A 25,609-nucleotide genomic window follows, 5' to 3' on the forward strand; every position below is an offset into this window, starting at 1 on the left:
CGACAGTTTCTCGATGTCACTCCCAGTCTGTACGTTCGTAAGACGTCTGGTACCGTGGGAGCGCTACCCATTCTCCCACATCGATCTCTAGAATCACTGGGTTGTGGTCGGAGGGCATTCTGTTGACTGTCCTTGCGGCCACAAACACTGCGATCCTCCTAGTGAGAGCTAACACATTGGGCCTACCTCCATATTTTGGAAAGTGTGTGGGCTCGAATGGACCACATGTTTCGAAGTGGCGGTCGCGCGCTAGTCGTTGCAGTTGGGTGCCTGCTCTGGAGGTTGCTCTAGAGTTCCAATCTGGGTGTTTGGCACTGAAGTCACCTCCTATTATGAGTTTGCCTTCAATTTGCCCTAGAGCAGCTATGTCTCCCTCATCTATCTGGTCTTGTGGTTGGTCTGTAGATTGCAACGATTGTTAGGAGTCCAATAGCAGTGGTTACTTCCACCGCCACGGCTTCAATTTTATTGGTAGCTGGTAAGAATACCTGGAGGTGGGAAATCCCTCTTTTTATGTAAATTACCACTCCCCCACCTTGGGTTGGCCTGCCCTTGCGGTAGCTAACGTAGCTGGGGACTGTCGCTTTTATTCCCAGTTTTAAGTGGGTTTCCCTTATCATGCATTTGTCGATGGAGAACTTCTTCTTGAGTTCTCTGAACTCGACCTCTTGATTAACAATGCCATCTGCGTTAAAGACGCACATTGTCAGACCTTGGATATATGGTCATCTATCCATGATGGGGTTTTGAAACTACAGAAGAAGTCGCAGAAGGGAACGACTGCTGGGCTGCTGCCTGAAGGGCAACGAGGATCTGTGTGTTGTGCCTCCCTGCATTCCTTCATCATTTCCATGATGAGGTTCATCGTCTGGACCATAATGCCTGGCACCTGATCCCAGGGGTTGGAATGTGTGTGGGGTTCCCTAGAGCTTCCTCTGTCTTGGTGGACCTGGTCGTTGTAGTTGTTGTTGTTGTCTGTTTCGCGGTGTTGTTCTTGTGACTGTGTTTGATGTGGTGATGGGACTACGTTTTCATGGCCTCTCGAAGGAGAAACCACTTCAGCATATGTTGCCCTCGGTGTATCCGGTCTTGGTTTCACCTAAGTCTTGTCCGTGTGTGTTGATGTGTTTTGTTTCTTTGGGTGACTGTTTTACGTGGTGATGTTTTTTTTTTTTTTTTTTTTTTTTTTTTTTTTTTTTGCTTGTATGGGGGGTGGCCTTGGCGCCCTTTACCTGCTGTGCGTGTCTTTTGTGGACCTCACAACCTTGGTAACCCACTGTGTGGTTTTTGAAACACAGCGCGTACCTTATTTGCGGGTCCGTGTGTTTTAGTGTGCAGGACCCTGTGTCATTGGCTTCGGCACACTTCCTGCATCTTATTGGCAGTAGGTGGCAACACAAAGCATCTAATATGTTTTTGGTGGTGTCTCCATACTTTTGATCACATAGTGAACTTTAGTAGCAAGAGCGATTCAGCTCATCAGATTATAACGTTTTGTAATGCCTGGTGGCAGATAGACACTCAGGTAAGTAATAATTTTTATTGATCTAAAGATAGCTCGTCAATCAGCTAAAACTAGTTATTAATAAAGGTTTTCCCGAGCTCAATATCTACGATTTTTATCCTTACATAATAATCATGACGCCTATAATAAACTAGATCTTCCACCACTCGTGGTAACCGTTATCCTCGGCGACCTAGAGGGAAGTACTGCTCATACAGTTTGTTTTCTGCCTGACTGTAGACATTAATCACTAACCAGATGGCTCAACTGCCTGACTGCACACACTGTCCTCGAGTCCTCGGGCAGAGATCTAAAGGGGCCTCACACAATGGAGGCTTTCACGACCAGTATTGTCTTCACTAAAAACTTTCAGGCTGATAGGCCGTGGTCGATATATAAAACTCTCCTCTGACGTTTCGACTCCGAGTGCGGGAAACATCCTCAGAAGTAAAGTGGCGAACTGTAAGGAGAACTCGAGGAAGCGCTAACTACACTCCTGGAAATTGAAATAAGAACACCGTGAATTCATTGTCCCAGGAAGGGGAAACTTAATTGACACATTCCTGGGGTCAGATACATCACATGATCACACTGACAGAACCACAGGCACATAGACACAGGCAACAGAGCATGCACAATGTTGGCACTAGTACAGTGTATATACACCTTTCGCAGCAATGCAGGCCGCTATTCTCCTATGGAGACGATCGTAGAGATGCTGGATGTAGTCCTGTGGAACGGCTTGCCATGCCATTTCCACCTGGCGCCTCAGTAGGACCAGCGTTCGTGCTGGACGTGCAGACCGCGTGAGACGACGCTTCATCCAGTCCCAAACATGCTCAATGGGGGACGGATCCGGAGATCTTGCTGGACAGGGTAGTTGACTTACACCTTCTAGAGCACGTTGGGTGGCACGGGATACATGCGGACGTGAATTGTCCTGTTGGAACAGCAAGTTCCCTTGCCGGTCTAGGAATGGTAGAACGATGGGTTCGATGACGGTTTGGATGTATCGTGCACTATTCAGTGTCCCCTCGACGATCACCAGAGGTGTATGGCCAGTGTAGGAGATCGCTCCCCACACCATGATGCCAGGTGTTGGCCCTGTGTGCCTCGGTCATATGCAGTCCTGATTGTGGCGCTCACCTGCACGGCGCCAAACACGCATACGACCATCTTTGGCACCAAGGCAGAAGTGACTCTCATCGCTGCAGACGACACGTCTCCATTCGTCCTTCCATTCACGCCTGTCGCGATACCACTGGAGGCGGGCTGCACGATGTTGGGGCGTGAGCGGACGACGGCCTAACGGTGTGCGGGACCGTAGCCCAGCTTCATGGAGACGGTTGCGAATGGTCCTCGCCGATACCCCAGGAGCAACAGTGTCCCTAATTTGCTGGGAAGTGGCGGTGCGGTCCCCTACGGCACTGCGTAGGATCCTACGGTCTTGGCGTGCATCCGTGCGTCGCTGCGGTCCGGTCCCAGGTCGACGGGCACGTGCACCTTCCGCCGACCACTGGCGACAACGTCGATGTACTGTGGAGACCTCACGCCCCACCTGTGGTGCAATTCGGCGGTACGTCCACCCGGCCTCCCGCATGCCCACTATACGCCCTCGCTCAAAGTCCGTCAACTGCACATACGGTTCACGTCCACGCTGTCGCGGCATGCTACCAGTGTTAAAGACTGCGATGGAGCTCCGTATGCCACGGCAAACTGGCTGACACTGACGGCGGCGGTGCACAAATGCTGCGCAGCTAGCGCCATTCGACGGCCAACACCGCGGTTCCTGGTGTGTCCGCTGTGCCGTGCGTGTGATCATTGCTTGTACAGCCCTCTCGCAGTGTCCGGAGCAAGTATGGTGGGTCTGACACACCGGTGTCAATGTGTTCTTTTTTTCCTTTTCCAGGAGTGTATATGGGCAGTGCAGAGGGCGCCACTGTCCATCACGCGGCGTCGGCTATGAGATTGTCTCTGGTAATGCCAACATTCCCGATTGAAAGTAATCGATCGTCACGCTTCCGATGCAAGGCTGACATCCAAATTTTATCCAGTTTAACACCTTCCTCTTTCCTGTTATTTATTACGGTGTTTATCAATCTCGATAGCCTTAATACATGTGCGCGTATTAATGTGAGGTTTAAGGTGTAACGCTCGTCTTGCTTAATTTTATTTCATGATTATCTTCTTGGTAAACATGTTCTGCTACGGCTGATTTTTCCGTCCGACCCAGGTGGCAATGCCTCCGATGTTCAACAAGACGGGTGTTAACGCTTCTCTTTGTCGTACCAATATAAAACTGGAATTTTATATACCCCCGGTGTAGCCAAAGGATGTCGTGTATCTTTTGCCGGTCTTAAATATTCTTTTATTTTCATGATGGGTCTGAAAACAGTTTCCACGCAATACTTGCTTAACACTTTCCCAATGCGATCTGTGACGTTACTAACGAACGGAAGGAAAACCTTGCCTTGGCCGCTGTTGTTCGTCGTTGCTCCTGATTCTCTGCCTAGAGCGAAGTGCTCGATTATCTCCTTGCTTGAATAGCCATTCTTCACGAAAGTCGATCGTAGATGTTCAATATCATCTTCTAAATAAACAGGTTCACAAACTTTGTACACCCTGTCTACCAAGATTTTAATTTTATCTCTTTTTTGTCTTGGGTGGTGATTTGAATCTTTAAGCAGAAACCGATCAGTGTGCGAGGCCTTTCTATACATCTTATGGCCCAACGTTCTGTCCCGTCATTTAATCACAGATACAACCACAAAACTCAGTTGCCATACAAAATTGGGTTTTCGGATTAATGCTGTTTTATACGTCGACCACGGCCTATCAGCCGGGAAGTTTAAAATAAACATCTAACGGGGTTTACTTACGGCTCGCATGACGGACATGGTCCACCATCACACCCGCTTGGCTCACTAGCACACGACTGTTGGCTATGTACTATTTATTTTGACCAATCTGGGACTTGTTTCAAGATGTGATAAACGTCGGCATGGTTTCGATAGAAAACTGAAATCGAAGACATGTGACCCTTGCCGACCGCGATGGCCACGCGGTTCTAGGCGCTGCAGTCCGGAACCGCGTGACTGCTACGGTCGCAGATTCGAATCCTGCCTCGAGCATGGATGTGTGTGACGTCCTTAGGTTAGTTAGGTTTAAGAAGTTTTGAGTTCTAGGGGACTGATCACCTCAGATGTTGTCCCATAGTGCTCAGAGCCAGCCATGTGACCCCTGCAATTGTTAGGTTCAAAAATGAAGCAGGTTCCAACCTTAAGGCGACTTCTGAAAGTGTTGTAACACCAAAAGAATAGCGCTGTGTTCGTGGTTTATTTCTCTCTGAGTCCAAACGGTCAAATCTTTCTGCATATAGATTAACAATTGTAGCTGTTTTAACACATGTCTTTTTAGTCTTAACAGAGACAAAGGCTTTATGTAACTTGTTTTAAGCATGTGTATAGTGATCTGAGTTTGGATTTAACTTTTCAATTTGACTACCTTTTTCCAAAATATTTATATAAACGGAACTTATCTCAGTACAAGCAATGACGCTAAGGAATATGTATTCGTGTACCCTGAATATAATAAAAATTGGCTCAAATGGCTCTGAGCACTATGGGACTTAACATCTGAGGCCATCAGGCTCAAGCGCCTAGAACCGCTAGGCCACACCGACCGGCTCCTAAATATAAACATCATCATCATGTCTACGAATGCTGAAGGCATAGAGTTGCTGCATCAATAGAGCATCGGTGCGCTATTCTGATAGATTTAAAGAAAGATACGTGCTTAATAATTTGCCATAGACTTAATTCGTTTAGACTTGACAAAGGGCTGTCAAATCACTATCATAGTAAGCTACATTTCTCTTTAAATTAAAATTACCTTTTGTCGTGTCCTACCCAAACTAAACTATTAGTGTCATCATCATATCTACAACCATATCTTGAAGTGAATACAGCTAGATTCTCGTAGTTCCAAGAATTCTTTCCTAGCAGTGAATATGGTTTTTGAGACCTTTTGAATATCGTCCGTACTGCAAAAGACAATTTTGTCTCTTTCTTTAAATTAACGCATGTCTTTATGATAAAAAAGTACAGTTAAAGTATTTTTTTTAAATCATGCAGAAAAAGCATTCTGACGCTCTACACTGATCTTTGTTCACCCCATGTCGTATAACGCAACTGGGGTGTGCGTGACAGGAAGTTTGTGATGGAAGTTTAGCGAGTGACATGGCTTTCATCGAGCAGTCAAGTTTGTAATGAATTAAACTTGAGAGTCGAGTATGAAATGAGTGGTAAATGGAGCTCTAGCGGCTTCCCGCGTGCCTGGTTCTATTCAGATCAACGCAGCCACTCTCCACCGTGCCTCGCAGTTAAGCTTTGAGAGAAAGTAGCACTTCCAAATTCATGTGACAGCTTTTGTGGAGGCTACGTCTTAAGAGCAAAACCCGAGATGAAAAGACCGTGCTTCCAAAACGAGCCACAAATTAGAAACAACAGACAATTATATCACTGATAAAAACACGATATTTTTTCTACTTTTTGCTTGTTTAATAATGGTTTATAAGTACACAACTGGAAAACAAAATTAAACTAAAATAACTTTATCATAGAGTACGCGTAACAGGACAAATGTAAAGCAAAAAATACGATTAAAAAGTACCCTTTAAGAGCTACTGAACATTCCTGGTGTCTCGTTATATGGCTTGTGTAATTTGACCTAGTGCTTTCCTGACATTTTCACGATGTAACACACATAATACTGCACCTAGACAAACGAAATGCCTTAATGGGATTGCCTGAAGCTATGCTTTCCACAGTCACATTCCATTTGAAGTCTCTAAGCTAATCAGAAAAGGCATTAAATACCTATGTAGTGAGCAAAGGATTACTAGAGCGATTAAAATGTCTTGGGGAAGGAAAAGAGGAATATATCTTTTGGCATGAACAAGTAGGGATCTTGCAGTAGCTGAACACTATAAAAACTATTCGAAATTACTAAGAGAAGGCATTAAAAAATCAAAGAACATGCCCATTACGTCAGAAATCAGTAAGTCCGACAACAGTTTTCAAGCTGTGTGGAATACAGTCAAACAAGAGACAGGACAACCGGCCAAAATATAAGATAAGGTCAGTATTGAATTAAATGGAAGGGCTGTATATAATGAGTCAGGTAGAAAATGAGTTTAATAATGATTTCTTAAGTATGATACTACATATGGCGGCAAATGGCTCGAGAGAAAAATCACGGCAACATGTTGAGACAGCGACACACGTGTCATTTAACTATATGATTGCGTCACCAATTTCCCCCTCTGAAAAAAGGAAAAATTTGTATTCTCTCAAAAGAAAAAAAAAGGTCGAATGACTGATGGTGTTTCAAACAAATTACTAAAGATATATCCCCATATACTATGGCCTATCTTACTGAAAATATGTAATGCATCACTAACTGAGGGCATTTTTCTACAGAGACTAAACTATGCTATTGTTAAACCCCTCTATAAGAACGGTGGTAGGAGAGATGTCAGTAACTACCACCCTGTTTCACTATTTATGTCATTTCCAAATTTTCTGACATGGTGATGTATTCGACAATAGTATCTAACCTGAGCAACAATAATACCCACAGCAAGTCATAGGTTAATTTCAGAAGAATTGCTCCACTGAGTATACTATTTATACGCTCACTCACCAAATTTGACAACCGTTAATAACGTAATAGCTGGTTGGTTTTTTCTGTGACCTATGTAAGGCATATGACTGTGTGAACTACAGTATCCTCCTAGATAAACTGAGATTTTGTGGAACTGTTTGTATAGACACCAGTGGATACTGTCATATCTAACCAAGGGAATGTAGAAAGTTATACTTAGTAATTCAGCCAATGTAGTCCTGGGAGACTATTCTGACTAGAGAGAGATCAAGTATGGCATTCACCAAGCTTCAAACTTAGGTCCACTGTTATCCTTCATACATGTAAACGATCATCCGTCTAATAAACAACAACTACCACTACTACTACTACTACTACTACTACTACTCATTTTTGCCGATGACACTATTATTGCAATCAATCCAAGAGACAGACATGGTAAACAAGGTTGTTAAAAGTTTCACTGACTGGTGTTGTGTGAACTGACCACACTCTAAATTATAGAAAGACACAAGATATTCAGTTCTGCACCAATGATAAAGGTAGAAAATCGTGAGAAAATAATGAACAGAATGGAAACCTCACAAATTTTAGATGTCCATCTTGATGAGAATTTGAACTGTAAAAACCACATTTTGGAACTTCTAAAATAACATACTCCAACTATATTTGCTCTTCGAATCGTTTCAAATCCTGGGGAGAGGTAAATCAGTAAGTTGACATATTTTCCATATTTCCATTCAATGATGTCGCACAGAATAATGTTCTGGGCAGTTCATCTTGAAGAAAGAAGGCCGTCATTGCTAAAAATATGTGCTGTAAGAATAATATGTCGTGGTCACCCTCGATCATGTTGTAGACATCTGTTTAGGGATTTGGGCATTTTATCCGCTGCTTCACAGTATGTTCATTCCTTCATGAAGGTCGTTGTAAATAGTCCATTGCACTCCCAAGAGGGACAATGATGTACATTATTCATCAGTACTAATGCATTAATATGACAGTGGAGCCCCGAGACAAGCTCTACAATGTCTTATTATTTATATAGATCTGTACTGAAAAGCTTCCAAAGTATGTTAAATGTCTCATGGTAATGTGGTGGAGTTTAATAGAGAATTGAAGTTCTTTCTGTTGGGAAAATCCTTCTACTCCAGTGAAGCGTACTTTCACAAAAACTCTAAAAATAAGAACAAGAGAGAGTAAATTTAAATGGCTGGCCTGCTACTTGAATGCCAGTTTAAAGGGAAATATACGTGATGACTTACAGGACATTTTGAAAGTCATATGAAGCCACGTAAACAATTTCAGATTCCATTTGATAAAAATTAGAAAACATTTCCCTACATTACCACATTTTAGTGGACAATCTCTGTAGCAGGGTGCCAATGAAACAGCCTGCGTCGTACCAACACTCCAGAAAGTTTATTATTTTCACGTTATACCTATCAAATCCGCAATTACTCACTCTGATGCAATATGTGCAACATGGTTCGCAGATTTATAATGATACGCACTTACTTGAAGATCTTTTTTGTAATGATTTTACTTCATATTTTCTTGACATTTAATTTAAGTTACAATTCATTGAGTAAAATATAAATATTATATTATAGAAATAATACTTGCACGAAAATTACCCTCTGCATTACAGTAATTTGTCAAGAAAGATTTTAAAATTCCTCTTGTTGACTGCAATACGCTTAATTCACTGGAAAGATGATCACTTCTGTTTTTCTCGTTGTAAAATTCGTTACCTTCCACGCAATTGGATGGTACATTGCGTATAATGAAGACTGTTATTTCACAGTTTCACATTTATGAACACACTGTTACTTTGAAATTAGACCAGTTGCTAGCCACAGTTTTAAAAACTCCACTGTGAAGCTGTCGTTTGTATACTGAATAGCTAAAACAATTGTTTCCAGGTGTCTTTTGGACATAACTTCCAGACAATTCAGTTCTGAAATAAAGAGGGGAAACAGTATAAAATAAATCAGCATCCTGGCAAAGTAAACTCCTCCCTGACATCGCCACTAAAACAACTAACCAGTAGCGAGGCAAATATTCGCTCCCATAAACAGTTTCTAATAGTTGTCCAAGTCAGTATCCGTACGTATAAAGTGGATGTTAAGATAAATATACGTCATATCAATACATATTATGCAATAAGCCAATACGTATTATGCTACAATATTTCCTGTTGGTTGTGCTCCAGCTTTCATTAAGTTCCGAAATTTCATGATTTAACAGTGTGACCCACACATAAGCGTGTATAGAATTTCCAGTCGTCTTTTCCTCACTGTTACTCTTTTTTGATGTCATTATATTCCTCCATAACTTATGCTGTTAACCCCAGATATATTGGAGAGTGGTCTCTGGCGGAAACAGTGCGCTTGTTAAAGCAGCTTACAGTTTTAAATACGTTATTTCTAAACTATGTGTTAAACTGTTTTTGAATAGAATTTACTTGCTTTTTATGAAAAATAAGTTTATCTTTTTGATATTATTGTCAAAGAACATTGAGGTTGCTCTTCCATCCCATTGTAGCTTCAACAACATGCTCTAAATCAGAATTCAGGAATAAATGAGTAAAATTACAGTTATGCATGACACCTGTATGTTCTGTGCCAATAATGTAGTCCAGCACACCACCACTGAACCAGATACAAGCGAGTTTCATTTGTTAAAAGGCTGAACCAGAGTGGGCAGACGCAGTATGGGCTCCAGAAACAGTGCAAACACCTCGTGGAAGGTCTATTTGCCTTCCAGCACATTCCACTTTCTGACAACACGAGTGTTGGTTCACAGGCTACAGCGACCCGTACTGCCTGCTGGGTCTGACGTCACGCCGCCAGCTGGCGCCGCCGCACCTCGAGACGCCGGGCTCGCCGTCTTCCGGGTCGGAGCCGCCGTCGCCAGAGCTGGTGCCCGACGCCGTGGCGTCGTCGCCCGTAGCAGTCGTGGCCGGCACTCTCGGTACCTCAGCTGTGGAACTGGCCAGGGGGCAGCACAGGGCAGGCGGCGGCTTAAAGTGGCAACCCCAACAGGACTGTTAGGCTCGCACATCGCTACCGTTATTAAACATACGAAGCACCACTTATGGTGGCCAAAATTTGTATTCCTTGTGATTGCAATTTCGATCTTCACCATTTTCAAGCAGTTATTATGTATGGGTGTATGTATGCAGGTGTAAATACAGCTATTGCTTCCATCGATTTTCAGTCTGTTCATTGAGCAAGCTGTGCAGGATATAAGTGAGAAATTTGGAAAAGGCATTGAAGTTCATGGAGAAGAAATAAAAACTTTGAGGCTAACCAGTGACATTTCAGCACTGCCAGAGACAACAAATGATAGGTAATATCAGTTAAATAGAATCAGTAATCTTGAAAACCGGTTGTATGATGAACATCAACATAAATAAAAGAAGTTTGATGGAATGTGGCTATAATAAATTGGGCTACTCAGAGGGAATTGGATTTGTTTTGCTATCTCTGCAAAAAAAAAAAAAAAAAAAAAAAGAATGACAGTGGTCGAAAAGGAGATGACATAAATTGCAGAGTGACAATAGCAAGAAGATCTCCTTAAGAAGAGAAATTTGTTGACACTGAACATAAATTTGTATGTGCAGAAGAATTTCCGCAAGATATTTTCCTGGGGAGTAGCCTGGAACAGAAGAGAAACAGGGTCGATGAATATTTTAGACAAGAAGACAATACAAGTTTTTTGAAAATTAGGTGGGTTGATTGTATTTATAAATAAGAAAGTACTGAATCAAACTGAGGAGGAAATGAACTTATAGCAAAAAAATGGCTCTAAGCACTGTGGGACTCAACTGCTGTGGTCATCAGTCCCCTAGAACTTAGAACTACTTAAACTTAACTAACCTAAGGACATCACACACATCCATGCCCGAGGCAGGATTCGAACCTGCGACCGTAGCAGTCGCACGACTCTGGACTGCGCGCCTAGAACCGCGAGACCACCGCGGCCGGCGAACTTATAGCACTACATTTCTAAAAGGAGGGCTTAGCTGATACGACACATTCTGAGGCATCACCAAATCTGCAATTTGTGAATGGCAGGAAGGGTGGGGTAAAAAATTGTAAAGGGAAACCAAGCTTGACAACAGTGAACAGATTCATATGGATGTATGTTGCAGCAGTTATGCAGAGATGAAGAAGCAATTTGGTAATGGCGGTAAGGAGGAGGGTAGGGGTGGGGGTAAAAATTGTAAAGGGAGACCAAACCTTGTCAACAGTGAACGGATTCATCTGGATGTAGGCCTCGGTAGTTACGCAGAGGTGAAGAAGCTTGTGAAGGATAGGCTTGTCTGTAGAGCTGCAGCAAAGCGCTCTTTGGACAGAAGACACAACAGTCACAACATCATCAGGAGTGTCACTGCAAACTTCAAACGAGCACAAGCATTATTGCATTATGAGTGAGAGAATATAGAGATGACACTGCCATACCCAGATACCTGCCTCGTGAGTGTTCTATGCAGTACTTGCACTCGTTTGAAGTTTAGGATACTTGTTATATTTGTGCAGGCATGCACATTTTCATTTATGAAATTTGGTTAAAAATGACGAAGGATTATACGTAGAAACGCAAAAAATAATAATAATTTTGGTAGCCATAAATTTTAATACCTGCTTTAAACCGACATGACGGCTGTGTATCCAACCCCATCACACTATATAGCTGTAGGATTCAAGTGTGCACAATGATAGGGTCGTAGGTGATGTTCATGGGGTTTGTGTTCCCGGAATGTCAGTGGAGATTAGGGCAGTCTAGGAGTCACTCATGTTAACAGAAACCTCCTGCGTAAATAGTAGTATGACCTCCTATATGGGCGCTCAGTGATCATGCCAGTACAGAACTTCAATGGATTTCCAGTGTGAGAATGCTATACGAACTTCAAGAGTCACTTCAGGAGTCATGCCAATTAGGTCTAGAACAACCACGCTGGATTTCATTCTATGCTACCGTTAATACAGAACTTCACTGAAATATTTAAGATTCTAGGTACATTTTAACACAGAATATAAGTTTGGCCCAGGGCAGGAATGCTAATTTCCAGAAAGAATTACAAAACAGTTTCTCAGTAAGGAAAGTGACAGATTCCCTAAGCACGAGTTAAGTATGTTCTTAATGTAGAACTATAGTCAAGTCATCGATAGGACATATAAGTGTCTGTCGTAGGTTACATTAATTTGGACCTTTGATGGGAACATTGGTGGCAGTCCTGGATAATAGTGAAAAGTTATGTTACTGTAGGACATCAGTAATGTCTGTAGGTCATTGTGAATTGCATCTATAGTGGAAATGGCAGGACTTCTAAGAGACAAGAGAGCCAACGGTTAGATAGCAGTTACCTTGAAACAGATGATCGTAGATTTGTTAAATAGGCTAGCATTATTTTACATTTAGGGTTACGAAATGTAGAGGAGAAAATTTGTAGACAACAAACAATACCAGTATACAGATTGGGGATCATGAGCATGTAGATGTCACGGGATGAAAGCAGACTTGAAAATCAGAAGGTACAGTGGGTTTGGAATCAGCCATCAGCTCTACTGCCGCGCCAGTCGCCTAGCCGAGCCCAGTGCTGCCCCCAGCTAGTAGAGGCAGCGCTAACTCTCCTCTTGCGTATGTTGGTCTTTCAGGCTTGACCCTGTGTTGGTAGCAACCTCGCCATGTGGAACCCCCTACCTGCACTCGACAGTCCACCGTCCGTCTCATCATCATTTCTTCTCTTCATTCTAGCGTAAACTTCTCAGTGTCCATGCTTTACCCGTCGCATTTTCTCAAGTTTCTTGTGTGTTTCATGTATGGGGTCAACACCTTATTTGCTCAATAGAAAACAGAGACGGCCATTGCCGTCGTAAGCCTCTGATACTGCCAATAATCTACACCCCCATACTACCTAACGCTTTGACAGTCATAAACAGCCTGACTCTTAAGGGAGAGCAGTACAGAAAGTAATCAGACAGAAAATATGAGCCAAAACTTAAATAACAATAGCGTGTCCTTTACTACTGATTTCCGTGGAGGACTCAACGGCAACTAAATTGTTTTCGTTTAAATCTGCGAAGTCCACACTTTAAAATGACTGCAATTCTGGTACACTTGGTGAGTATTAGAGGTGTTGACCCACGTACGACCTTGTGTAGAGTAGAATTGTTGATCCATTCTATGTACGTTTGTTGCCTACTCTGTATTCCAGGTGTACTTCGTGGACCTAACCTGTAGTACCTGTTGATAAACCGTCCGTTGTATTGTTGTGTCTCTTCTTCCACTACTTCTAATCTTGTCTCATTTTTTTCCCTCCAGCAGCCATTGTCTCTGTTTTGCCTGAGTGGTGCTCGTTTTACTGCATTTGTTATTCTTCTCTTTTTTTCTATGTGCACCCTTCTCTTCCAGTTTTTATGTATATTTACTTCTCTTTCCAGGACATGAAAGTAGTATTTGCTGGTATGTTTATCACTGTTTTTGTCCCACACCACTGTAAATTTCCTTTTCAATACCTATTTTTATGTGTTTGAATTTTCAATATACTTACATAAATATGTGGATGAAAATTATGAAGTGCTTGACAGTAATAAACCAAACACAACACTCGTATTTTTAACTCGTCTAACTGGAGCAACTGACAAGTTAAATCCAATTCAAGCAGAGATATGTCTTAGATGCAAATAATGTTCACGTTGATTTAAATACCATTTAGCTTTCTCTTTACTGTGAAACTCCATACGATGGTACCATACAGCAGTTACAACAGTATTCAGCTTTCTCAGGGCTGGCTGAACTAAATATTTTATGAATTACAAATTCATTCAACATATAATACACGGGGTGATTTTTTCCATCCTGTACAAACTCTAGGGATTGATCGCTGAGAGGATACGGAACAAAAAAAGGTCTAATGAACTTATGCCCGGAAATGCATGGTTTCCATGCTAGAGACCATTTATTCAGTCATACAATGTTACAGAGACTGCGGTCTAATACGCGCTGTACCTTGCAGCCACAGTTACAGTATGTGTTGAAAATTGTTTCCATGTGCCTCAACACATGCGTGTACGGGCCGTAGCACCTTCTGTCTCACACGTTCGCGTAGGCTAGGCTGTATCCGAACAGTATCAAAGGCAGCGTGAGTACGTTGGTCCAGTATCTCTGGAATGATCTGTGCATACACGACACTTTTGATATGGCCCAATAACCATAGAAAGCACGGGTTGACATTCGGTGAACGAGCAGACAATGCAACTGAACACCCTCGTCCGTCGACCAGGGAAAAGACGATTGAGATGCGTCCAGACGTTAACGGTAAAGTGGGCTGGAGCGCCATAATGTAGCAGCCCCATAATCCTTCGAATCGTTAATGGAACTTCTTCCAGGCAAAGTCACCTTAAAAAACGCCGATAGCTTCTGCCTATTAGGTGACGTGGAAGGAAGACTGGTCCAGAAATACGATCGCCAATTATCCCGGCCCATACATTCCGGCTGCACCGATGCTGACGATTCGCTATCACCGTATCGTGGGGGTTCTGCGTACTATCCCAGAGATGACTGTTATGAAAGTTGAAAATACCACTCCATGTAAAGTTGTGAATAGGATGGATGACACAAATCCCGGAATCGTGGTTGCCTGGGGAAGCAACCAGTGACAAAACTGCTCAGTACCACCCCATAGGAAGAACCCATGCACACTGTAACTGTGGCTGCATGGTACAACGCGTATTAGACCGCAGTCTCTGTAATAAAGTATGAATGAATAAATAGTCTCTAACATGCATTTTCGAACATAAGTTCATTAGACCTTTTTTGTTCCGTATCCTCTCACCGATCAATTCCTAGAGTTTGTACACGGTGGAAAAAATCGCCTTGTATAGAAGTATCGAACAAGAATTACATACACATTTTGAAATAAGAGCTATCAATCCTTTTCGATGGAGTAAATGACCCAACGTTTGCACATCCCGAAAGAATATCACAGCTGGTCTCTTGTATGTTGGTGCTGTATGACTCCATGTTTCCAAAATGGCGGAATGCTGTTTGCAGAGGTTCCCATTGGTAAGTGATGACTCTTCAGGTACTTCCATAAAGTGCAACTCTAATTACTTTTATGTGAAATCCATAATTTTTTATCAACTGTTAGATTCAAACAGATGCTTCTTTGTAATTGCGTGCACAGTTATAGCAAAAGTCATTCTAAAATGTAATTTCAAGGGATTTGTTTTATATAACATATGAGAGGGAGAAGGGGAATGGAGATTTTGGTGATTGTCGATTTTATTGTTGTGAATACCAAGTATCCAGTCTTACTTCCGAGAAGGGCTCGCGTTGGTTGAGTCTAAATCGCGAAAGAAAGTGACTGGTTTAAGTTATTGGACATCATCAAACTCCCTCTTTGTAAAACTCTTAATATAAAATACCTCATCACCACTTCTCTGTGGAAGTAATTATGTGCACTTCTCATACAATGAAAAAATCGATAACTTCTGATAGTGGGAATGAACTCACGAACTGTTATTATGTCTACGCATCAGCTGTGTAATATATCAGAACAAATGGAAACTAGTGCTAGACCAGGACTCCAACCCGGGCTCCCTGCTGGTTGTCACAAGCAGTCGCATTAATCACTTCATCTATCGGAGCAAGATTTCAGCAGCAGACCAATTCTCCATTTGTCCTGGTGCCTACTCTGTTGCAGCATTTCACGCCATAACAAGGGAATGAAGAGAGATAACATGGCCTCACCCATTGCGGGAATCAGCGTAACAGAGTGCGAGCACGAGGGAGAGTAGTCTAGAAAACAAATGGAGATTTGGGACACGCTTTGAAGGAATCTCGGATAGTCAAAGGGGTTACGGTGGCAGCTCGCGACAAGCGGGAAATCCGTGTTCGAGTACCGGACCTGCTCCTGGCGATGATGATGGAGGCTAACGTTTAAAGCTTGCGATTTTATCCAGGATTGATGCGGCAAGAAAACCGAGAATGTTTTACATATCAGTGCCGTCGCCAAAGACTTCGTTCTCATCCCACAAATATGTTCTGAGGAACAATACGTGACCCACATATAGTAGTTTTCTTAGTAATGTGTTCTTTTTAATCCGTTATTTCCGATTTATGTGTATGATGCGTCCTAAGCTTAATGAGAATAAATTCGTACAATTGTACACCAAATATATTTTTTAACATTTTTCCAAATAAGTTTATAAAACATAATTAGACATTTCCTCATGATTTTTAAATGGCTCCATTGTCACCTTCGGGTGTCAAAATTACTTTCTTCACTATCTCCACAGTCGCAGTTTCAGCCTTCGGCCATTTTCAAATGAAATGAGACATGCTTCAGCAAACGTCAGAAACAAAGTTTCCTCTTCGGAAGATCAGATATATAACAAAGCTCAGAATACAAGACAGACGTTATCTTTTCTTGTGTCAAGTCCACACTAAAGACGTAATTATTCATTTTGGCTGTTATAATTACTTTATTTACAACCTCCACTTCCACAATTTCAGTCTGGAGCCATTTTCAATTGAAGTAATGTCATGTTACGGCAAAAGTCAAAATTGAAATTGTTCCACTTCAAAATGAAACTGCGTTCGTGGTGGATCTAAATAAAATAATTTCAACAATCAGATGAAAACGATGTCTTTCAAAAATTATTAGTGTAAACTATACAAAAGAAAAAAAAAACATCAATCTCCGATGAGCTTCATTACATGCCTGATGCCGTCACATTAATGACCACCGATCTCTGCTGAATATGGGTTCTGTTTTATGTCGTAAAACATATAAATTATTTGGGCAACTACCTCATCAGTGGTAAGAATTTGAATGATTTATACTTCATTTTTTATATTTTCACCCAGAGAAAAGACTGTCGGTGTCGTTAACTTAGGGGTGGCAAGCAATGCAAGTCCGCAAAAACAGCACAAAAATCCCCCAATTCAATGTATTTCTCTTCCGAGATTTCTTGTTATATCTACAAAAGAGTTGTGTAACTGAGTTCATTTCATCGGTATCTGCTAATCTGCCAGCAAACAAATAGTATAGTTCCATTATAAATGCTGATGCCTGAATCTCGCTTTGTAGTGAACCTGAGAGCCGCAGATGAAAACAGGCTACAGATGTCTTTAACGGTCATTAGCAATTCTAGGTGAAAACATTAGGCGCCTCGTACATAGCGGGTGCCCTCCTAAGAGTCGTCAGGAGCTTTTTCTCTTATATTTCGGCAAATGTTTGTAATTTCCTTTTTGCTATATATATCTGAGTCAGTCCAAATAGATAGGGCTCATTATAATTTTCATGTGGAGCCTCTTTTCCACTGAAACCACTGGTTTGTTTCCCATTACAAACAAAATTATTTTGAAACAACAAATTTTCGTTCCCATTCGTTATAGCGATCCCATGTAAGTGTAGTGCGATGTTTCTTTTTCTGATACGTGTTAACAGAGACAGTAAAACACGAAGAATAAGTACCAGCGACATTGCGGCCCTGGCTCGCGCTGAGTGCCACTGCTATGCAGCAGCGCTGCTCACTCGCTGCACGAGTACTGATTCTTCTTCGTACTTTACTGTTCCTGTTAATACTTGTCGGTAAAATAACTATCGCATTAGACTAACTTGCGACCGCTCTGTGGAATGAGTTCGAAAAATTTCGATTTAAAAATCATTGTGTTTCTTAAAGGGAAAGAAATCGACTCCTTCCGTCAACAATGAACGTGGCATGGAAGACGTGATGTGCAGTATATGCTTGGGCTGACTCCAGCGACATATTGCTCAGCCTTGAATGTCAGCCTTTCTTCCGACCGGCTGCATGCTCTAAGCATAGCATCTCTGAATTTGGTGGTATGTGCACGAAGTTTGAAGCAAGAAGCATTCCAATAGTGAAGCTCAGTCACAAATCGCTAGTTATGACGGACGCACTGGCAAAGACAACGCTGTCACGCTGCCCCAGCAACTGTACAGGCGGGGTGTGCATCCTCTAGATTTCTTTTGGTTCCCTTAAACAGAACGGTATTTTTTCTGGACGCATGAAGTACTCCAAACGGCTACGACGGGTTCCACGAAAAGCCTTAATCTTCGAGGAGGCGTATGACATAATAAACGCACTGTTAGCGATTCATTGATGAAGGAAGGTCTTATCCTCAATTTGTTAACGTACTGCATAGAAATTTTCAATAACTTCTTATTGTAACTTCAATGCCAATATCTATTCTTTTTTATTTAGGTCATCAATCTTCTGAGTGATTTGACGTGGCCCGCCACGACTTTCTCACCTGCGCCAGACTCTTTACCTCAGAGTAGCACTTGCGCCTGACGTCCTCTGCAATTTGTTGGATGTATTCCAATCTTTGTCTCTCCCTACAATTTTTAACTTCTGCAGCACTCTCAAATCTTAATATATATCCTCTCGAAGATGCGACAGAAAGTCGTGTACGAAGCATGCGACCATAATGCATAAGTTGCACAGCATTGCAGAAATGCTAGGTAAGTCACTGGACGAAATGTCATCAGCTGGTCAACGAATGACTGCTAGACGCTCATAGAGCCGCTTTGGGCACACTGTTGCCCCCTATCAGTAGTTTTTGCTTCACGATGATGCCATCTTACTACATAACTGACTGTTGTGTAGTCAACATGTACTTTCCATTCATGTGAAAAAAGTGATGTATTTGGTATGTGTTGATTATGTTGTTCTTCCTCATGCAGCAATCACTGCTGTTAAAACTTTTTATTTCATGCATCCTATATATTCAAAATATCTGATGATGCGAAAACCCGAAACGCTTTGTATCAGACTCATTTGTCACCAACTAACGACATTTCATTCAGTTACCCACCCAACATTTATGCAGTACTGTTCAACATATACTATCATCCTCTCCCTTCTTCTTCTCGATGTTTTCCAGATGTTCCTCTCTTGGCCGATTCTGGGGAGAATCTCGGCACTTCTTATCCAATCGATCAACCTAATTTTAAACATCCTTGTGTAGCATCAAATCTCAAACACTTCAGTTCTCATCTGCTCCGGTTTTCTCGTAGTCCACGATTCACTTCCATACAATCTTCCGCTCCAAATGTCTATTCTCAGAAATGTCTTCTTGACATCTTTGTCTGTACTAAAATGCTTTTTACGTCTTCCTCGTTTCATTCGTCATGGGTTATTTTGCTTCCAAGGTAGCAAACTCCCTTCACTTCGTCTAGCTGTGATCACCAACTTTACTATTAAATGTATAGCTAACCACATTTCTTACACCACTCATTACTTTTGCATTCTTTCGGCTATTTATTCTCAGTCTATAGCGTGTGCTCATTAAGCTGGTCATTGGAGTTAACTGTCCCTACAACTTTCCTTCTCTTTCACTAAGAATAGCAATGTTACCAACGAATCTTATCATTGAGATACTTTCACACCGAAACGTAATTCCACCCTTGAACCTTTCTTTTAACTCTCTCATTGCTTCTTCGATGGATAGGTTGAATAGTAGGAACGAAAGACTGCATCCCCGCCTTACACCCTCTTTAATCGGAGTTCGTCGTTCTTGGTCTTACAGTCGTGCAGTTTCCTGTTGGTTCTTGTATATGCTGTATATTACCCGTCTTTCCCTATATACACCTCTTTTCCTGAGAATTTCGAACATCTTGAGCCATATTATATTACCGAACACTTTATCTAAGTCGGAAAATACCACGAACATTGCTTTATTTTTCTTACGTCTCAGTCCATTATCAGTTGCAACGCCTGAACTTTCTTTCCTAAAAGCGAGGTTATCGTTATTTAACAATGCTCAAACCCCGAACAGCTGTTACGTCAGATGTCTTTTTAGTTCAGGGAGCAAATAGAAAAGACTAGCAGAAACAGCGTGGCAATGCAGTCGGCGTACAACGAGAAAGGCTTTCTTTGCTAGCTGCAACGTGTGGTGTACAACTCAGTGAACAACATGAAACGAAGCGTAAAATCGTCTGCTAGTACCTACTCTCCGTGCTAAGCAATGTGTAAATGGCAAAAGGTGTTACAGCGTAAAAACGCAAGGAAGCACGTAACGAATGGAACTGTATTTTATAACTTAGTTTCGAAGAAGCGGCCTCTACTGAACAGCATGGCTGAACAAAGCGCTCTGTATGGCATCTGGGACGCCCTCCTTGTAGCGGGTGAGAGTAAAACGCGTAATAAATTATGCTCGCAGAGATTAAGGTAGCGCGCTAAGTACCGCCGGCTGTCGTTACCTGCTTTTTTATTCGGAGCTCCTCATAATGAAACTTCTCGCCTCGCTCGTGAGGAACGGAGGGAGCTTAGCGCACTTTTAACTAAAAGGACGCACCGGCGCGCACGAGCCTAGAGGAGCACAGCCAGTACTCCAGAGCTCCGCCTGACTGATTCTCACGTAGTCGATCTGAGCACAAGCGATTCGAAGCCCGCCGTAAATTCTTGACGAGCGTTTGAAAACAAACGAAACTTCTGCAGAACTAGTTACCGAGAACTGATGTAATGATGCTCTAGTGCACAGCGATTTTCTTTGTTCGTCATTATCAGTAAACATTTGCTTCATTCATTTCGGCCTGTAGCAACCTGTAGTCTTGATTAAGTACACTACTGGCCATTACAATTGCTACACTAAGAAGAAATGCAGATGATAAACGGGTATTCATTGGACAAATATACACTCCTGGAAATTGAAATACGAACACCGTAAATTCATTATCCCAGGAAGGGGAAACTGTATTGAGACATTCCTGGGGTCAGATACATCACATGATCACACTTACAGAACCACAGGCACATAGACACAGCCAACAGAGCATGCACAATGTCGGCACTAGTACAGTGTATATCCACCTTTCGCAGCAATGCAGGCTGCTATTCTCCCATGGAGACGATCGTAGAGATGCTGGATGTAGTCCTGTGGAACGGCTTGCCATGCCATTTCCACCTGGCGCCTCAGTTGGACCAGCGTTCGTGCTGGACGTGCAGACCGCGTGAGACGACGCTTCATCCAGTCCCAAACATGCTCAATGGGGGACAGATCCGGAGATCTTGCTGGACAGGGTAGTTGACTTACACCTTCTAGAGCACGTTGGGTGGCACGGGATACATGCGGACGTGCATTGTTCTGTTGGAACAGCAAGTTCCCTTGCCGGTCTAGGAATGGTAGAACGACAGGTTCGATGACGGTTTGGATGTACCGTGCACTATTCAGTGTCCCCTCGACGATCACCAGAGGTGTACGGCCAGTGTAGGAGATCGCTCCCCACACCATGATGCCGGGTGTTTGCCCTGTGTGCCTCGGTCGTATGCAGTCCTGATTGTGGCGCTCACCTGCACGGCGCCAAACACGCATACGACCATCATTGGCACCAAGGCAGAAGCGACTCTCATCGCTGAAGACGACACGTCTCCATTCGTCCCTCCATTCACGCCTGTCGCGACACCACTGGAGGCGGGCTGCACGATGTTGGCGCGTGAGCGGAAGACGGCCTAACGGTGTGTGGGACCGTAGCCCAGCTTCATGGAGACGGTTGCGAATGGTCCTCGCCGATACCCCAGGAGCAACAGTGTCCCTAATTTGCTGGGAAGTGGCGGTGCGGTCCCCTACGGCACTGCGTAGGATCCTACGGTCTTGGCGTGCATCCATGCGTCGCTGCGGTCCGGTCCCAGATCGACGGGCACGTGCACCTTCCGCCGACCACTGGCGACAACATCGATGTACTGTGGAGACCTCACGCCCCATGTGTTGAGCAATTCGGCGGTACGTCCACCCGGCCTCCCGCATGCCCACTATACGCCCTCGCTCAAAGTCCGTCAACTGCACATACGGTTCACGTCCACGCTGTCGCGGCATGCTACCAGTGTTAAAGACTGCGATGGAGCTCCGTATGCCACGGCAAACTGGCTGACACTGACGGCGGCGGTGCACAAATGCTGCGCAGCGAGCGCCATTCGACGGCCAACACCGCGGTTCCTGGTGTGTCCGCTGTGCCATGCGTGTGATCATTGCTTGTACAGCCCTCTCGCAGTGCCCGGAGCAAGTATGGTGGGTCTGACACACCGGTGTCAATGTGTTCTTTTTTCCATTTCCAGGAGTGTATTATACTAGAACTGACATGTGATTACATTTTCACGCAATTTCGGTGCGTAGATCCTGAGAAATCAGTACCCAGAACAACCGCCTCTGGCCGTAATACCGGCCTTGATACGCCTGGGCATTGAGTCAAACAGAGCTTGGATGGCGTGTACAGGTACAGCTGCCCATGTAGCTTCAACACGATACCACAGTTCATCAAGAGTAGTGACTGGCGTATTGTGACGAGCCAGTTGCTCGGCTACCATTGACCAGACGTTTTCAGTTGGTGAGAGATCTGGAGAATGTGCTGGCCAGGGCAGCAGTCAAACATTTTCTGTATCCAGAAAATCCCGTGCAGAACCTGCAACTTGCGGTCGTGCATTATCTTGCTGAAATGTAGGATTTCGCAGGGATCGAATGAAGGGTAGAGGCACGGGTTGTAACACATCTGAAATGTAACGTCCACTGTTCGGAGTGCTCTCAATGCGAACAAGAGGTGACCGAGACGTGTAACGAATGGCACCCCACACCATCACGTCGGGTGGTACGCCAATATGGCGATGACGAATACACGCTTCCAATGTGCGTTCACCGCGATGTCGCCAAACACGGATGCGACCATCGTGATGCTGTAAACAGCATGTGGATTCATCCGAAAAAATGACGTTTTGCCATTCGTGCACCCAGGTTCGTCGTTGAGTACACCATCGCAGGCGCAGTGTCAAGGGTAAGCGGAGCCATGGTCTCTGAACTGATAGTCCATGCTGCTGCAAACGTCGTCGAAATGTTCCTGCAGATGGTTGTTGCCTTGCGAACGTCCCCACCTGTTGACTCAGCGCTCGAGACGTGGCTGCACAATCCGTTGCAGATAAGATGCCTGTCATCTCCACTGCTCGTGATACGAGGCCGTTGGAATCCAGCACGGCGTTCCGTATTACCCTCCTGAACCCAAGGAGTCCATATTCTGCTAACACTCACTGGATCGCGACCAACGCGAGCAGCAAAGTCGCGATACGATAAACCGCAATCGCGAAAGGCTACAATCCGACCTTTATCAAAGTCGGAATCGTGATGGTAAGCATTTCACCTCCTTATACGAGGCATCACAACAGCGTTTCACCAGGCAACGCCAGTCAACTGTTGTTTGTATATGAGCAATCGGTTGGAAACTTTCCTCATGTCAGCAAGTTGTAGGTGTCGCCGCCGGCGCCAACCTTGTGTGAATGCTGTGAAAAGCTAATCATTTGTATATGGCAGCATCTTCTTCCTGTCGGTTAAATTTCGCGTCTGTAGCACGTCATCTTAGTGGTGTAGTAATTTTAATGGCCAGGAGTGTATTTTGTTATTATTAATCCTATTGTCATTGTTATTTTCTGTTTTGTTTGGGAGTAACTGAAAACAAGTTTGTGATAGTAAATTTTATTGTCTGTACTGATTACATATATTTCTGAAGTTATGACGAGTCCCGGTGCCATGAAACCATCTTCAGTCTGTAAGGAGAAGAAAAATAAAATAATTAACTATCAAACATAGATGTGCAAAACTTACGAACGAAAATATGTTTTGAGTGATCTATCACTGTCAAGTAACACAGCTCGGTAGAACTCGGAGCATACATAGGAATAAATGTCAGTGTGTAGTACAGACGGTAACCGCAAAAACATGCAATGAGACGAATAGAACTGACATTTTTATTCATAGATAATAATTACACCGACGTAATCGCGATTTTTGTTGATCCCTTGGATATTACAAAAGGCGGGAGATGAATGTTAGTAGGGAGTCTGATCACCGCGGACAGCAATGCATGCTCTGCACAACTGGCCACCACATCAGCAAGAAGTTCTTGTAGTAGGGCGCTCCATTTCTCCACCAGCCCGGCTGACAACTGCTGGATGGTCGTTTCTGCATGTGGAAGGGCGGTAATACGTCTCCCCCATCGTCCCCATGGACCTAAGTGGGGAAAACGAGCAGGTCAGTGCACTCATCGAGTATCCTCTAATTCTAAGAGCTGCTCTACAACCCTGTTCGATGCGGTCGCGCAGTATCTATTAAAATGAAGTCAGTGCGCAATGTAGCTCTGAAATGTCGCACCGGGAGGAAGGAGCATAGTTGACCAGCAAAGTACAGAGTACGAGATGAAGGGGTTAGTCCTCCCATGCAACGTGAGCCGTGCTTGGCTCGTGTTCCCGTCATCGTGTATTTTAGACCCTGTATATAACGTACTTCCATCTCACTGCGTTAATTTAAATTACTGCTTCACTGAGTTGCTGCTTTGCTGGACCGTGAGCGACGTTAGCAACGGGTATCGATATATTCACTGTCTTAGTATCTTTCCTCGACTGCTATTACTTCCGGGTCGTTGTCTGTCGTAAGGAGAGTTCGGGTTGCGAATTCGGTTAGGCCAGTCAGTTGGAACGTGTTTGGAGCGCAGTCCGGACCTGCCAGTCGGGGATTTGCAATACAGCACTATATTATTTTATCTTGGCGATTAGCGTTATGTCCGCTCAGGCGCGGGAGACTGCTGCGTTGCCAGTTGCACGCGCCAAGCAAACTTACGTTTAGGGGGAAGCGCGCAGTTTATGAAGTAAAGCCACCACGACCGCTACGAAGACGTTCTCCCCGCATTCCGCGCTATGCGCGATTTTGTCATCACTGCACTACTCGCCTGTACGGACACACGGTGTTCCGACTTCTTTGACACACTTATCATGCGATTTCACAAAAACTATTTGGCCCAAAAATTTGATCTTTACACATGTTTTTGACTGATACCTTCCCCCCATAAATGACTTAATTTTGTTTCGATGTTCGACGCAGTTATTGAGCAGCATTAAACGTAGTAAACCACTGCACGAAATTTTGAAGAGTTTGCAGAGGTAAAAGTCCATAGCGTATACTTTCCGAATGTTTGATTTCACTTGTAACTAGAAATTTCAAATAATTACATTCAAATGAATAAAATTCATGAAGTAAGACACATCGATATTTTTTTAAATAAAGAAAATATTAAGCAAAAAACAAGGTTTGAACTTTTTTTAATGTCCCAAAAGAAAAATCAAATATGAAAAAGAAGGGAAAGAAATATAGGCCGAAGTGACATCCTCGTCACTTCGCTGGGAGTAAATCCTATCCCTCGAAACAACGTAAACCTGGGACTCCCCACCGCTTTGGGGGGTTATGAAACATGCTTCCTAGAAAATTCGCAAAATGCGTTTTATTTTTAGAGTGGCGTCGGATGATCTCGTGCTGTTCTAGTAGATAATGCCAATAGTTCATGCCCGATATCAAGGCCCGCGAGAGAACGTAGTGCGATGCGTGTCCTCCAATCCATTGGATCGCCGATGCTTTTTGTGAGGGGAA

The 25,609-nt window shown here is 43.4% G+C and overlaps 1 protein-coding gene across 1 annotated transcript in view; it reads left to right on the forward strand.

The window, feature by feature from the left end:
* LOC126353909 (BAI1-associated protein 3) overlaps nt 1–25,609 on the forward strand; it is a 1,859,046-nt gene that overhangs the window by 1,380,043 nt on the left and 453,394 nt on the right. Inside the window, exon 8 of the mRNA XM_050003139.1 lies at nt 9,977–10,144. Within this exon, the coding sequence (XP_049859096.1) occupies nt 9,977–10,144 (168 nt within the window). The remainder of the gene's footprint in view (nt 1–9,976; nt 10,145–25,609) is intronic.

This window comes from Schistocerca gregaria, chromosome 3 (assembly GCF_023897955.1).
Source record: "Schistocerca gregaria isolate iqSchGreg1 chromosome 3, iqSchGreg1.2, whole genome shotgun sequence".
Taxonomy (NCBI): Eukaryota; Metazoa; Arthropoda; class Insecta; order Orthoptera; family Acrididae; genus Schistocerca; species Schistocerca gregaria.